Here is a 15,496-nt window from a genome sequence, read left to right as displayed (position 1 = left end):
ACTGGTCAAAAATTCTGTGACCATTTATTTTTTATTGCAAATTCGTGAGAAAAAATGATAATTTATAAAATAATGTCGCCAAATCATCTGAAAAAAAAAAATGATGTGGCTGAATTGCCACCGTATTTGCGACCGGTGAAATTTGAGCGGGTTATTTCTAATTTTTTATCCAGCGCGCCATCATACATTATCCACGTTTCACATAACCGACCTCTCCCCATATTAGGGTTTCAATCCAGTTTTACTTGAAGAAAGATATCAACCTCCCTATACACCATTCTAGGTCTAAATCAAAGAACACAACCATCGACCTGTCTGCTCCATATATTAGGGTTTTGTTGCTTCACCATTCCATGGTATGATTCTTGATTTCCCATGACTTTTTTATCCTATGCCTTTCCAAAAATTTAATTTCAAATGATGTACACTTCAACAAGCCTAAATTTAACAGTTAATCAAATGAATTAAATCTTGCTCTTTTCAAGATTTCTTGTGTGGATTTTTAATTGCTACTTAGATAAACCCTAGATATTGGAATTATTATGCGATTATTGAATTAATGGCGACTCAATCCACTTAAAGACTCCAACTTCTGAATTATTATGCGATTGTTTTTTGGAGGGTGTTTGATTTTACTAAAATATTCAAGTTTATGTAGGTCATATCTTGATTTTATAGGTTTACATTTATACAAGATTATGGGTAGGTTTATATATTGGAATTGGGAATCTGAGTTCTTGGTACGATCAGTTTTGATCAGTGATTGAAAGAATCTGATATGAATTTTGATTTTGTTGGACTGGTATCGATCTTTGAAACTAGGGATGAGCATTTGGTACCGGGTGCGGGTACCGAACCGTACCGGGTATATTCAGTACCAGTACATGTTCCTATTTTTCCCGTTTTTCGGTACCGGTACGGTACCGATATTTACGGGTAAAGTAAATACCGGTACTGTATAGGGACCGGTAACGAACCGGTATATTCGGTACCGGTACCAATTTTCCCCGTTTTTTGGTTCCGGTACTTTCCGTACCGAACGGGTACCGTGCTAATCTATATTTGCAACCGGTGATTGTTGCCAAACATGGAATCAAGGATTCTTTCATGTTTCAAATGTTTTTCTGGGTATTAATAGATGCTAAATGCATTGTGTTTTTTATAGGTTTTAGTCAAACATAGTATGGAACAAATATCTGAAACATACATTATATTTTAATCAATCATATTTCCTTTTTATATATCTATCTTACATTCAAAATTGGTTTTCAGATTAAATCTTCAACATTTTTTTAGAAAAACAGTGTTATATGTTCTTTTAATGGTATTGGTACTTTTAATGGTACCATACCGACTAAAGATACCCGTGTTTGGTTTTGACTTTAACTCAATTTCGGTTGTCTGCGCTATGCAGTACAGTACCGGTACTTTTAACGGTACGGTACCGGTACTTTTAACGGTACGGTACCATAGCCTACCTAACATAATGGGTATAGTATTAGATTTTGAATTTACTTCAATTTCGGTAACATCACTATGCAGTATGGCGCAAGTTTGGGACTTTTAAAGGGTATTTTACCATACTAGAACCGACCAAAACATACGAGATAATCCTGATAGGAAATTATATGTTTGATAGGTATTTCCAAATCTGAGAAAATAACCTAGATAAACCATAGTTGTCAATAGCGAGCGTAGTGATCGCTATAGCGCACTACATAGCGTATAGGTCTAGGCTCGCTATTAGGGTTGTAGCGATAATAGCGGTTTTTTTGTTTTTTTAATATAACTAGCAATTAAATATTTGAGTTTTAAAACTACTATATTTGCAGTGCATGTGCAGCTCAGGTGTTCGATAAAATGCTTGTACCAGATCGTTGAAGAAATTGGATTCGTTGAACAAAAAACGGCTCTATATTTTCCTTTGGTCATCAGGTAATCGATTACTTAATAATTTCTACTTTCATCACTTGTATCTAATCTTTTCTACACACAGCTCGTCAAAATTAGGGGCTTTTTTGGATTGGAATTTGGTGCATTTGGAGTCATGAGCACTGGGGATTTCCTCAACTTTTATTTTTCTAAACTTAAGTTTCCATGTAAGTTTTTAGGCTTTATTTTAATGTTACCACTGTTCTTTTGATGATGTCGTTTATTCAAGCTAAGCTATCTTAGATATCAACCAACAAATTTGGATTAAATATTACATCTTCTAATCATACACTAGCAGTAGCGGTAGTCTGGGGTTCACTTAGTTCCAAATAGGTCAATTAGGATGGATGTGTTTATCTCAAATTTAGGTGAAATGTAAAAATTAAATAAACAAGGACAGGTCAAACATGTTAGTTTTTTCAAAATATAATCTTATTATTACGATCTTCTAAAGGCATTCATTCAAATATTCATGTTATTATTATTATTATTATTATTATTATTATTATTATTATTATTATTATTATTATAGTAATAAACTAATATTATTGTTTTTGCATGTTTCATCAAGTCGTCACTGAGTTCTTATCATTGGGGTCTCTCGAAAGCTATCGGAACACTCTAGTTAATTAACTATATTTAAAAATAGATAAATGGATGAGAAGTTTTGTTGGTCAACCAAAAGAAGCAGCCATGCCCGAGCAGCCACATAGTCGATATAATTAGCAAATGATAATGTTGAGTTATATTACTTTTACAGCTAAAGATGGGATGGTGGATGGCAACATGCTGCGATGGCTGCAATGGTGAATGGCAGCGGTGCTGCAAGCAACCTCGTGGTCGATCCATAGGTCAATAGTAAGTTTTTTATTGCTTTGAGACAAACTTAAAAAACCATTGCAAATGGAAATTTTGAATTTTTTTAATGCTTTTGTAGATTACAAGAAGATAATTGGTATGTCAAAGTTTCTATTAACCAACACAAGCAACTTGAAGGATCTCTATTCTCTCCTTTCTTCTGGAATTTTCATCCATCATGAAAAACTGGTGATTCAATCTCCTAAACCACGTATGTTTTCTGCTTTCCACACGTTTACTTTTTTTTTTCTTCCAGCACGTCTACTTTGTCCGATCGATGCTATCATCCTTAACAATGCGAAATTAACATTAACTAAACTTAAAATAAACTAGAAAGGAGGTTTTTGCGGCTCTATCAGAGTAGAAAGTTTAATGCGGCATTGATATAAGTTTTTTTTTTCTTTATGTAATTATAAGTTAGGAATCGTTAGAGGACACTATAAATTTTAAGTTTACATACATGTTTTTTTTATTCCTCTTCTGTCTTGTATTTGTTTTCTTTTCTAAAAGAAGGCTTCAAATGGTGCCAATGCAATGCAGTCACTTCTTAACATGCTAACTTTATTGACAAAGTTGGCACATCTTTTTATCTTCCTTTATATCTTGCTACAAATGTGATTTACCTATATCCTTTGAAAGATGGCTGAATACATAATATGTGTGTGTGTGTGTGGGGGGGGGGGGGGGGAAAGCAAAGCGAGTGGGACAATTTTGCGAGTTGGATTGTGAATTAAGTTGCTGGAAAAGCAGCTGAGCTATCAGAAACAAGGGCGTGCGACCCAGTTTCACTCTAAAGCTGCGCGTGATTAATGGCTTCAAAAAGATATTGATAAGTATGAAAAGCTTCTGTCTTTAAATGAGAAGCAGGTAATCATTGTATTGTTTAAATATAGACATTCAAGCATTGGATTATGAATGAATAGATAAGGTAATGGAATATGAAATTAAAGACATATATATTTAGTCTTTTACGGTCACTAAATCATGTTTGGTTTTCTTGTACATTATAGGAACTGAATGATAATATAGTAAACTTGAAAGAGATTTGGCAGCACAAACACATGTCAAAGGTCGTGAAGCAGAGATAGCTGCTTTGGAAGCTAGAATATCAGGTTATCGAAAAGGTTTTAATCGGCAAAAGGCAAAGAGGGACGAACTTCATGATAAGCGAAAGTACACCTGCATTTTTTTCTATTAATTTATCAATTTAGAGGTGTGCAATGTAACTATATTGGTCTGAACGAAGAACATGATTTTTGCAATAACCAGAACTGATTATACTGGTTCCGGTTTGGTTGTACAGTTCTGTCCTAATTTTGCATCTCATGGTTCGATTTATTGCACCAGACACTGAAGGTCATTACTTATGTAGGTTATTGTGGGGGACAGAAAGTGCAGTTAATGCTGAAATTGTGCGTTTTAAAGCTGAAGTTGTGAAGGCAGAAAAAGCCTTAGATCATGCTACTCCTAGGGTATGTTTATATCCGATCATACAAATTTTATGCATCAGCTTTATTCTCTTAAATCTATTTTAGCTTCTAGGAGGTGTGAATGTTGTTACATACATGTAGGTGTTGATAGATGATATACATGTACTGATGTACATTGATTTACCTAGACACATATCCATATATGAAGAAGTACTTGTATTCACTACATATGTATGTGAACATACTTCTATCAGTGTTTTAGAACTCCTGCTTTGAACTATTGAACCCCATTAAGTATCTGCATACACATATGTTCGGACATATATACTTGTATACTAATATGGAGATGTATCTTCACGTGTACGTATACCTAGATACATATCCTAAGTTTTATCTCATTTACTCATATGGTGATATCAACAGGACATAAGAAGGGGAATCAATTGTATTTGGAGAATCTGCAGGGAGTACAACATTTCCGGAGTGTATGGTTCAATTATTGAGTTGCTTGAATGTGATGAAAACTTATTTACTGCTGTTGAAGTGACCGTTGGAAACAGGTTTACATAGTCTTTTGACGTACTGGTTTTCATAATTGCCTGCTTCTTTCTATACATTTATATGTTTGTCTGTGCAGCTTATTCCATGTTGTGGTTGAAAGTGATGAAATATCAACTCAAGTAAATCGACACCTTAGTGGAGAGAAAGTTGGTAGAGTTACATTTATACCCCTTAACAGGGTTAAGGCTCCTTATGTCACTTATCCACCAACTTCTGATGCCATTCCTCTTCTTAAGAAACTGAAATATTCCCACAGTTATCATCAAGCATTTTCTCTAGGGCTGTTCGTGAGCCGAGCCGAGACGAGCTAGGGCATGCTCGGGCTCGACTAGATTATAAACCGAGCTAGCTCGGCTCAGATTTGAAACCGAGCTGAAAATCTAAGCTCAGGCTCGGCTTGGTTTTAAACCGAACTGGCTCGGCTCGGCTAGCTTTGCGCTCGGTTGGTTGATCACAAACGGAACTGGTCTAGCCTCGTACCCGATTGACACAGTGCGAAGAAGAATGATGATGACATCTGGGGAAGCCGTCAAGTACTAGAACATATTTGACGCGTTCAACCAAATCGTGAAAAAGGAAGGTGTCAAATCATTGTTCAAGGGTGGAGGTGCTAACATTCTCAGAGCTGTGGCTGGTGCAGGTGTGCTTGCCGGTTGACAATGGTCAAGATCCAACTCTTGATTCTCTTGTTAACTTGGCAAGCCTTTTGATTATTTATGATTTTATTGCCTTGTAGTTTACATTTGTTTCATGTATTAATCAAATTGGCACTTTGTTTCATGTATTAATCAATGGTGACGTTTATGACATTATGTATGATTTTACTGCCTTTTAGTTTACATTTGTTTCAACACATATTAAGATCAATACCAACACATCTTTAACATTTACCTACACATAATATTACTTTTACCTACATATAAGATTACCTTTACTTACACATATATTCATGCCACGTCATCTGCCACGTCAGATGCCATGTCACTTGCCACGTCGGATGCCACATCACCTGCCATGTCAGATGCCACGTCACCTGCCATGTCAAATGCCTTCTAAACAAATTGTTTTACTTTTAACCACACATATAAATGACTTTTAGCCACACATATATGTGTAGGTATAGCTTGCTATATACCTACACATAACTTATGTGTGGGTAATGGCCTATATCCACAGTCACGAGTCTACACATCATTACACTTAATTTATGTGTAGGTAAAGACAACTACCAACACTCTATATGCTTTTTCCCACGCATACTTTGTGTTGGTAAAGCACTAAATTTCTTGTAGTGTTAACTCTTAAGTTTTATCATAAAATACATTTAATTTATTATATAAAACATATTTTTATAAAAAAAAGGGGTTAAAAGGTCAATCGTTAATTTGTTAGGTTGACACAAACACGACTCATTTGGCTAAATGTGTTACAAAATTCACGCTTGTAGATTGGATGTGCCAGAGTGTTACGCTTTCATGATTTTAATAATTAAGTCCCTTGGTTCTTTTTTTCGGTGGCTTAGCCTATAATTTTTCTTACTCAAATCAATTAAAACGAGTTGATTTTTAGTTAGAAGTATTGAATCGAAAAATCAGCATAATATATGTTTGAGTAACACAAAAAAAAAATAGAATTTAAAACGCTACAATGTTGGAGAAACAGAGATTTCCACAGATGATCTGAGAGACGTGTAGTTACTTTCAGATCAGATAATTTCAATGGTCACCAAAAATATTTAACTCTTAAGTTTTATCATACAAATGAGTTTTATCATTTGACCTTTTAACCCGTTTTTAATAAAAATATGTTTTATATTATAAATTAAATGTATTTTATAATAAAACTTAAGAGTTAAGATTGAACATACAAAAAATCATTCCCTATTAAACTAAAATATTTAACATACAAATGAGTTGATCCAAAAATATATAAAAATTGATTGATTCAGTCTATCTTAACCCATGAATATAATACTACAACTATATGATAGTTTATCAAAAAAGCAGTTGTCATCTAAATTATTATTTATATATCAATGGGGTGGTAGTCCATTGGCAAAGGCAAAGACTTTAAAACACCTAGGTTAGGAATGGAAAGGTCTTGGGTTCAACTCCTACAGACGACAAGGATTAAAGAAATTCACCTTTCAAAAAAATCTAAATTATTATATTGACAAATTTGAATAAAAAACAAAACATGTGGATCTACATAAGCAAACGCAATTCTACACTATTTTCACATTATTAAATTCTAAATATATAACAAGTTAACCAAAAAAACAACTTCGAATATGTCATTCGTTAAGTCATCTAAGCTTATAAAAACTTACAATAAGATGTCTTGTTGTTTCCCTCCATCAAGCGATACGACCCTTTCTCTATACAAAGACAAGAAGTACCATCACATGTTAGCATCATTGACTCATTATTGATGATATATATACCAAATAAGTGACAAACATGATGTTACAAAATTCGTAAATGATTTTTTAATTTAAACAAAAAAATAGAAAAAATATTCTTTTAAATTAGATTTGTTATAATGGGTGTTAATAATGTTAGTCAGTTCGGTAACGGTTAATTGCTTACCGTAAATGAACCCAAAAAAACCAATATAATCATCCATGTTAAACATATCAATATTAACCCGAATACATGTAAAACCCTCTAACCTATATACAACCCATAACCCGAATACATTGTAAAACCTTCAAACCTATATACAACACATACATCTTTTATCTACTCTTTTCAAGCCTTCAAAAACACTTTACAGGATATAAATATTCAAGAATACTTTTAAAAACCACTTCAATATACCAATTATTGATCTGTGCAAACTTTTTCATTTTAATAAAACTTAAACATGGTACGTTTATTAAAAGACTTATACATATGAATTGAAAACTCAACCTATTTGCGTTCAATTCAAAACTTAATTATTTTCTGTGTCGTCATGTCTGAAATTACCACTTAAAAACAGTGGCGGATCCAAGAACATTTTTTACTGGGTTCCTTTTGGTAGATTCTCACTAATTTTTTCCAAATCATACGAGATTTCCACTATTTTTTCCAAATCGAGGGGGTTCCCAGGAACCCCCAAAACACCCCTAGATCCGTCCCTTTAAAAACCATTCAACTTTTAACGTGCTGTTATATTATGAAGTAGGTTATAACCCCGTGTATTACACGTGGTTGAATAAATAAATTTTATATACTAAATAATAAAACAACATATCTTTAAAACCTCATTTATTGTACGGGTTGAATAAACATAATTTTATATATTAAATAACAAAAAATTATATCTATAAGAACCATATTGTACATGTTGAATAAATGTAATTTTATATACAAAATAAAAAAGTTATATCTTTAAAACCACGTGTATTACACGGGTTAAATAAATGTAATATTAATGTTTATCAAATAATAAAATAATACATCTTTAAACCTCATTTATTACACGGGTTGAATAAATGTAATTTTATATATCAAACAAAAAAAAATACATCTTTAAAAATATGCGCATTACACGGTTTTAATAAATGTAATTTTCTGTACTAAATAATAAAAAAATATATATCCTTAAAAAACCTCGTGTATTGTACGAATTGAGTAAATCTAATTTTATATGTCAAATAATAAAAAGTTATATCTTAAAAAACCTCATTGTTACATGGGTCGAGTAAATGTAATTTTATACAGTGAAAATAAAAATATTTAATATATTAATACAAAGTTTCTTTTTCGTGATAAAAATAGATTATTCTGTTGTTGCAAAATTTGTTAACGAAGTCTCAATAAATTTAACCCTTTATTTAAAACTCCGTAAATGTATAAATGATAAATAATATTAGTTAATTTTATTTTAAGTTTTGTAAAATTTATTTTATACCAAACTAAACAAAGCATTCAAATATAATTAATTCAAATAAAGAATATTATAAATGAGAAGGAGATTAAACTAAATAATAATTATTCATAAGATATTAAACTAATAATATTTAGTAGGAGAATTATCTATAATATAAGATAAATTATATTTTGTAGGAGGATTATCTATAATTAATTAGAAAAGATTAAATTAAAATAATAATTATCTATAAGTGATGGCCTAATATGATGACAAGTATTATAGTAGTTAGATTTAGTTGAAAAAAAGAAAAGAAATTTCAAATTCTTTAATCTTTAAATAGTTAAATGCCATTTTAGTCCCTATAGTTTTGGTCATTTTACCAGTTTAGTACAAATGTTTCATTTTTCACCTATGGGTCTACAAAGGTTTCACCGTTGCCATTTTAGTCCAATGGGTTAACTTCATCTATTTTTTCTGTTAACCAGAAAGGTAATTCGGTTATTTTATATGGCCGAATTGCCCTTCTTGTTAATAGAATCACATATAAATGACCGAATTTCCTTTCTTGTTAACAGAAAAAATGGATGAAGTTAACCTAATGGACTAAAATGGCAACGGTGAAACCTTTTTGGACCAACAGGTGAAAAATGAAACCTTTAGACTAAACTGACAAAATGACTCAAACCATAAGGACTAAAATAGCATTTAACTTATCTTTAAATTTAGAACCTGTCCATCTCTCTAGTTAGGTGCCTTCTTTCTTTAAGATATGTTCTAATTGGATCACTCATAATCCTCTTTGACTCAATTATGTATAACCTTTTAACTTGAACTTATTAATCGCTAATTATGAATTTAATTAGTTATCCATGACTTAGTGTAAGGTTACGTGGTATTTAAGTATAAATTTTTTTTTGTTAAAAAGAATGTATTTGATCAGTTTAGTTTTATTCTTATTTTGTTTGAATTTTGTTCACATGTGAATTTCTTATTTGTTTTGATGTTCTAATTACTGCTGCGTATTATCCATCATATAGAGCTTCTTCACATAGTTGCAATGGATTTTGAAAACTAACTATTAGCAAAAGGAGGGAAAAATATGAGGGACCTTTGTAAAGGGATAGAAGTGCGACGAAGGATATCCGCGACGCCAAGCTGATTCAGGGCTCGCCACCCATTTGGCCGGATTCCGATTGCTGATCCATCATTCCTTAGAGTTTCTGATCTCTCCATTACTACGCTTTTGATCCCTTTCTTGTGAAGAGCGAGGGCTGTCGCTAGCCCACTGATCCCTGCCCCTATTATCACCACTTCTTCGTCACACATCGTGATTTATTTCTTAGTGAGGGTAAGTGTTTATTTTTTAACTAAATCCATTAGTGGGTAGCAGTTAGATTATATATATTATGTCACCATAAAATTAGAATGCTGGCCCCTCCACAAAAAAATATAAACTAATTGAAAGAAAGAAAGTGGAAGAGAATTAATATTAACTAGTAAGATTACCCACGCTTTGCAGCGGGGTTTAAGTCGATATCTATTTTGGTTCTGTATAAAAACCGAAAGAAATATGCTTAAAAGAATATAAAACATGTCTTACATCCACAAAAAAAAAAAAAACATAAAAATAAATTTAAATTGAATAGCGAGACAAATTGATTTAAATTCATTAATATAAACTCTATCTTAAATATAACTTTAATGAAAAAGGAACCTTAAATTAAAACACTAAATATAAAGAAAAGTAAAAAAAATAAAGTCGAAAAAATCAAGAAAGCACAAAAAAAAAAAAAAACAAATAGGATGAAAACTATTCACACAACTTGCTAATTGTAATGTACGTCAATACGTAGACCAACTTGACTTTATACTAACACGTGCATAAAAATAAGCACATAAGAAAACATTTATGACGTGGTGTCGGACGTAAAGTGACTCGAATTTATACCGTCTAGTGAAAACGTATTATATTTGACCCAACTCGTTTCCGAATAAAATTCACGTCAAAACGTAGAATAATGGAAAACATACATAAAAAATAAGCAAGAAAATATATTATATTTGACCCGACTCATTTTCAGAAGAAAAAAAATTGCATCAAAACATAGAACAATTGAAAAACGTATATAATAATAAGTATAAAACATATTATATTTGATATAACTCATTTCTGAGAAAAATTTATGTCTAAACGTAAAATAATTTGAATTTATGCCAACACATACATAAAATAAGCACGTAAAACTCGATTACAAAGTTCTTAAAAATTTAACGGGTTGTAAGTGTTAACGCTGAAAATTGAAAGGTATAAGTATATAAAAATACAAAAATAAAAAAGGCAAAAAAATCAAAAGGTAAAACAAAAAGACAAAAAAAAAATCAAAAAGCAAGTTACTGTACAACACCTTTATAAATGTAAGGATATAAAATATCTATTAATAGGTAAATGAAATGAAAAGTGGAAGCATGCTTTCATATACACCTGCTTGGGAGGCTTTTACAAGCCATGCATCATAATTCAAACCACGTGTCCTATGTGCTGGTCACAAAAGAAACGTGGCATAATCCAGCAGTGTTTCGATTGCACTATAAATTCCTCAAACCATTTCTCCATTTAAACAATTGGACACTGTAGAATATTGAGATTAATCTCTTGTCTCTTTCATTAACAATAAACCATATAAATAGTTACAAGAAATCTCCTATTTTTGGAGATGATAAATACAATAATTATATTACAATAATTACAATTAATGCTGGCATGATTGGCGCCTATTACACCCCCGCAGTCGAAGCGGGAGGAGAACGGATGCTGAGACTAGATCTGAAATCGTCAAATAGAACCCGGGGCAGCCCTTTGGTGAAGATATCCGCAATTTGGAAGTGAGATGGCATATGCAGCACGCGAACTAAACCCTTTTGAACGTGTTCTCGGACAAAGTGTATGTCTAGCTCAATGTGTTTGGTTCGTTGATGTTGAACCGGGTTCCCCGATAAATAAATGGCACTCACATTATCACAGTAGACCAGGGATGCTTTGGATAGGGGCCGGTGTAGTTCAAGAAGCAAATTATGGAGCCAACATATTTCTGCTACAACATTGGCCACTCCCCGGTACTCGGCTTCAGCACTGGATCGAGCAATAGTGGACTGACGTTTAGAGGACCAGGAAACGAGATTATCCCCAAGATAAACACAATAGCCAGACGTGGATCGTCTCGTTTCAGGGCAACCGGCCCAGTCTGCATCTGTGTAGGCGCGGATAGGAAGAGCAGACGAGGATGACAAGTGAAGACCATAATCCATGGTACCCTGTAAGTAGCGAATGATACGTTTGAGAGCGTTCCAATGAGCCAGACAGGGAGAGTGCATATGCATACAAATCTGCTGTACTGCGTAAGTGATGTCAGGCCGGGTGAATGTAAGGTACTGCAAAGCACCAGCTAGACTCCTGTAAGTAGTGGAATCATCGTAAGGGGAGTCCGGGTCACTGGATAATTTACTCTGGGTGTCCACAGGGGTAGCCGCAGGTTTGCAGGCATCCATCCCTGCACGGTGAATAATGTCCTTAGTGTAGGACCGCAGAGAAAGAAATAAAGTGTTACCCGTCCGAACAACCGAGATGCCCAAAAAATAAGAGAGAGGCCCCAAGTCTTTCATTGCAAACTCGCCGGCCAAGATGGTCATAAGCTTCTGGCGCAAATGATCAGAGGAGGTGGTGAGGATGATGTCGTCAACATAGATAAGAAGGTAGGCGACATCCGTCCCATGATGATAGATAAATAAAGAATTATCCGACTTGCACTGTGTGAACCCATGTTGAACAACAAAATCAGTAAACCGTTGATACCAGGCCCTAGGAGCTTGTTTGAGGCCATAGAGGGACTTTTTGAGGCGGCAAACATTGTCAGGGTAGTCATGATGGCGAAACCTCATGGGTTGATCCATATAGACGGTTTCCTATAAGTGACCGTGTAAGAAAGCATTGGTTACATCCAATTGATGTATGGGCCAAGACTGAGAGAGGGCCAAAGTAAGAATGGTCCGAATGGTAGTGGGCTTGACCACTGGACTGAATGTTTCACCACAATCAATGCCAACTTGTTGGCTACGACCATCACACACCAACCTTGCTTTGTATCTTTCTAAAGTGCCATCAGAACAAAATTTGTGTTTAAATAGCCACATGCAACGGATGATGTTCATGTTGGGGCGACGAGGTACTAACTCCCAAGTCTCATTTTTAATAAGTGCACTAAACTCGTTGTGCATGGCATTGGACCATTCGGGTGTGGACAAGGCAAGATGTGGAGTTTTGGGGATAGGGACAATGGAAGTAGTGTTAAGGTTGAAGAGTTGTTTAGGTTTGTGGATGCCGTCCATTGCTCTAGTGCGCATGGTGCGGCCTTGTGTGGGAGCGGGTGGTGGTGGGGAAGGAGGTGGCGTGTTTGGTTGGTGGTTCGTAGGGGAGGCGAATGGGGTTGTTGTTGGGCCGGGGTTAGTCGGTGGGCCAGTGGGGTGGTTGGTTTGTTGTTGTGGGTGGACCAGGTGCGTGTTGGTCCAGAGGGGAGGCGTTACGTGTATTGGGTCGGGGGGAGGTAGTGGGCCAGATGTAGTGTGAATGGTGGGGGAGTGGTCAGTTGGGCCAAGTGGTTGAGGTGGCTGTTCGGTAGGGGGTGCGAGTGCCGAGGAGGACCCGATGGTGTTCCACAGGAGAGGGTGAAACGGATGGTCGAGGAAGTTGTACCAGTGAGTGGTGGTTGGTTGCTGAATGGCAAAGGGGTAGATGGACTCTTCAAACTGAACATGGCGGGAAATAAACATTTGATTTGTGGAGAGATCAAAACATTTATACCCGTGATGATTGGTCGGATAACCGAGAAAGACACAAGGTTTGGAACGGTTAGTTAGTTTGTGAATGGTGGTGGAAGGAGTTATTGGGTAGCAAAGGCAGCCAAACACACGAAGGTGTGTGTAGACGGGGAGGACATTGTAGAGGAGAGTGGTGGGAGATAGAAATTTATGAGATTTGATGAAGTTGGTGGTGAGGGGGTAGAGGTCTCCCTAGCTATTGCATCATAGGATAGGTTCCTTGGTCTTGAGGTCCTTCACAAGAAAACCAAAAGGGTCAAATTCAATGGAAAGAAGGTTGTCAGTCGTTAGTCGACGGACAGATATGAGGTTTTTGATAAGGTTAGGGGCATAAAGTATATTGTTCAATTTAAAGGGTGGAAAGGGTGGTGGTAAGGTTTTGTTGCCTTGTCCAACAACAGGAATAGAGGTGCCATTGCCAACAATTATTTGTTTATTAGTGCAAGAATTAAAAACAGACGGTGAGGTTATACCTGGTTGCTCCATATGTCCTGTTGCGCCAGTATCCATGTATCCAATCGGATCCGTGGGTTGACTCATAGAGAGTGTGTAGAGCGCCTGTGCAATATCCGTTGGTGTTGGACTGTAGGTAGCCACGTGGGCCTGAGCAGGGTGGGGGCCGAGAATTCCTTGTGAGGTGTTGGACCGTAGGGTGGAAGGGTAGGGACATGGTGGGTTGGTTTGTTGTGGGCTGAAGCGGTTTTGGTTGTTGAGGAGGGCGACCCATTGGGTAGAGGCCCAATTATTTGGAAAGTTGATGTAGGGATGATTGGGCTGTGGATATTGGGTAGTTTGTGATCTGGGCCTGCTGGACTGATTAGATGGAAAGCGGCCCTTTCCGCGACCGCGGGTCTTGGGCCGTCCACGCATGGGGTCCGAGTTGGTTTGGGAGGCGGGTGTGGGTATAGCAGGAGAGGATTGGCTGTGAACATGAAGGGCGGTGGCGGCTTTGTTGGCGGAGTGAAGGGCTTGATTGGCTTTGGTTGTTTCGTTCATGCAAAGTTGAGAACGATCCTCAACGAAGGAGAGTAATGGCTTAGTATTTTGGAGAATGGTACCCACTGTCTCATATTGCTCAGTAAGCCCAACGATAGTTTGTAGGACCAGATCTTGTTCATCAACAAGGGCATCAACATTGTTGAGTTGGTCAGCTAAAACTTTGATGGTTTGACAATATTCATGCATGGAAGAGAAGTTTTCAAGGCGAGTGTTGGCGAATTGCTGTTTCAGGTAGAGGGCACGGGTAGCTTTGTTGTCTTGGAAGAGATTTTTAATCGCCACCCAGGCGTCATACGCAGCGGTGCCCTTTTTGATAATGGTTTTCAGAAGACCCGGAGAGATGGTGCCATAGATCCATTGAAGAACTATGGCATCAAGGCGTTCCCATGAGTCGGTCGAAGAAGGAGGGGTTGTTTGTTTGTCTGTGGAGGAGGAGACAGCCTTGGTTGGACGGGGTTCAAGGTGGTCGGCTACTAGGAAAGCCGTGCAATGAATGCGGAAGAGTTCTGACCACATGTTGTAGTCAGCGGCTTCATTGTTGAGGGTAACGTAAACGAAGTTTTTAATGTTTGACACCGTGACAGCAGGGTGTAATTTGGTATCGGCCATTAAAGGGAAGGGAGGAGAGTAACGGTTGTAAGTCGGTGAAAGAGGGATGATGAGCGGAGGTTTAGAGGCGGCAGAAGGGTGGCCGAACAAGGAGGAAGGTGGTTTAGGATCTTAGGGTTGATACCATGTAGAATATTGAGATTAATCTCTTGCCTCTTTCATTAACAATAAACCATATAAATAGTTACAGGAAATCTCCTATTTTTGGAGATGATAAATACAATAATTACATTACAATAATTACAATTAATGTTGGCATGATTGGCGCCTATTAGACGCATTAGGCGTATCTGTGACAACCTGTGTTTTCAATACTTCTCTAGTTCCTTCGATGCTTGATGTGTGGGTAATGAACTGCTTAAATAATTATTTGCTTT

At 36.0% G+C, this 15,496-nt stretch overlaps 3 protein-coding genes across 22 annotated transcripts; 1 reads left to right on the top strand and 2 right to left on the bottom strand.

Moving 5' to 3' along the window:
• Positions 1-149: 149 nt before the first annotated feature.
• LOC110936048 (structural maintenance of chromosomes protein 3) lies at positions 150-5,610 on the top strand. 19 transcript variants are annotated; one of them, XR_004891567.1, is made up of 10 exons: positions 172-356; positions 1,844-1,935; positions 1,997-2,099; positions 2,693-2,790; positions 2,870-3,001; positions 3,483-3,657; positions 3,801-3,963; positions 4,163-4,262; positions 4,644-4,780; positions 4,858-5,610. XR_004891567.1 is itself a non-coding variant. In XM_022178400.2 (5 exons), exons 2-5 carry the CDS (start codon positions 3,951-3,953, stop codon positions 5,090-5,092), a joined length of 510 nt encoding a protein of 169 aa, XP_022034092.1. In that variant the 5' UTR covers positions 3,483-3,657; positions 3,801-3,950; the 3' UTR covers positions 5,093-5,610. The 19 variants fall into 19 exon arrangements, 2 of the variants coding, with proteins under 2 accessions (XP_022034092.1, XP_022034093.1); XR_004891570.1 differs by having other exon boundaries at positions 3,483-3,718; XR_004891574.1 differs by having other exon boundaries at positions 150-356; positions 1,833-1,935; positions 2,693-2,783; positions 2,870-3,657.
• LOC118491390 (monooxygenase 1-like) lies at positions 5,208-9,986 on the bottom strand. Of its 2 annotated transcripts, none has more exons than XM_035989139.1 (3): positions 9,748-9,986; positions 7,111-7,158; positions 5,208-5,814 (listed from the first exon to the last, which is right to left on the bottom strand). In XM_035989139.1, the coding sequence occupies exons 1-3, from the start codon at positions 9,963-9,965 to the stop codon at positions 5,811-5,813; spliced, it is 270 nt and encodes an 89-aa protein (XP_035845032.1). In that variant the 5' UTR covers positions 9,966-9,986; the 3' UTR covers positions 5,208-5,810. The 2 variants fall into 2 exon arrangements, with proteins under 2 accessions (XP_035845032.1, XP_035845033.1); XM_035989140.1 differs by having other exon boundaries at positions 5,208-5,790.
• A 1,428-nt stretch (positions 9,987-11,414) lies between these two features.
• LOC110933157 (uncharacterized mitochondrial protein AtMg00810-like) lies at positions 11,415-12,587 on the bottom strand. Its single transcript, XM_022176391.1, has one exon. The coding sequence runs from the start codon at positions 12,585-12,587 to the stop codon at positions 11,415-11,417; it is 1,173 nt and encodes a 390-aa protein (XP_022032083.1).
• Between the last annotated feature and the right edge of the window lie 2,909 nt (positions 12,588-15,496).

Source organism: Helianthus annuus, chromosome 4 (genome assembly GCF_002127325.2).
Source record: "Helianthus annuus cultivar XRQ/B chromosome 4, HanXRQr2.0-SUNRISE, whole genome shotgun sequence".
Lineage (NCBI taxonomy): Eukaryota > Viridiplantae > Streptophyta > Magnoliopsida > Asterales > Asteraceae > Helianthus > Helianthus annuus.
The sequence above is the reverse complement of the archived record's forward strand: the minus strand, read 5'-3'. Positions and strand labels throughout refer to the sequence as shown.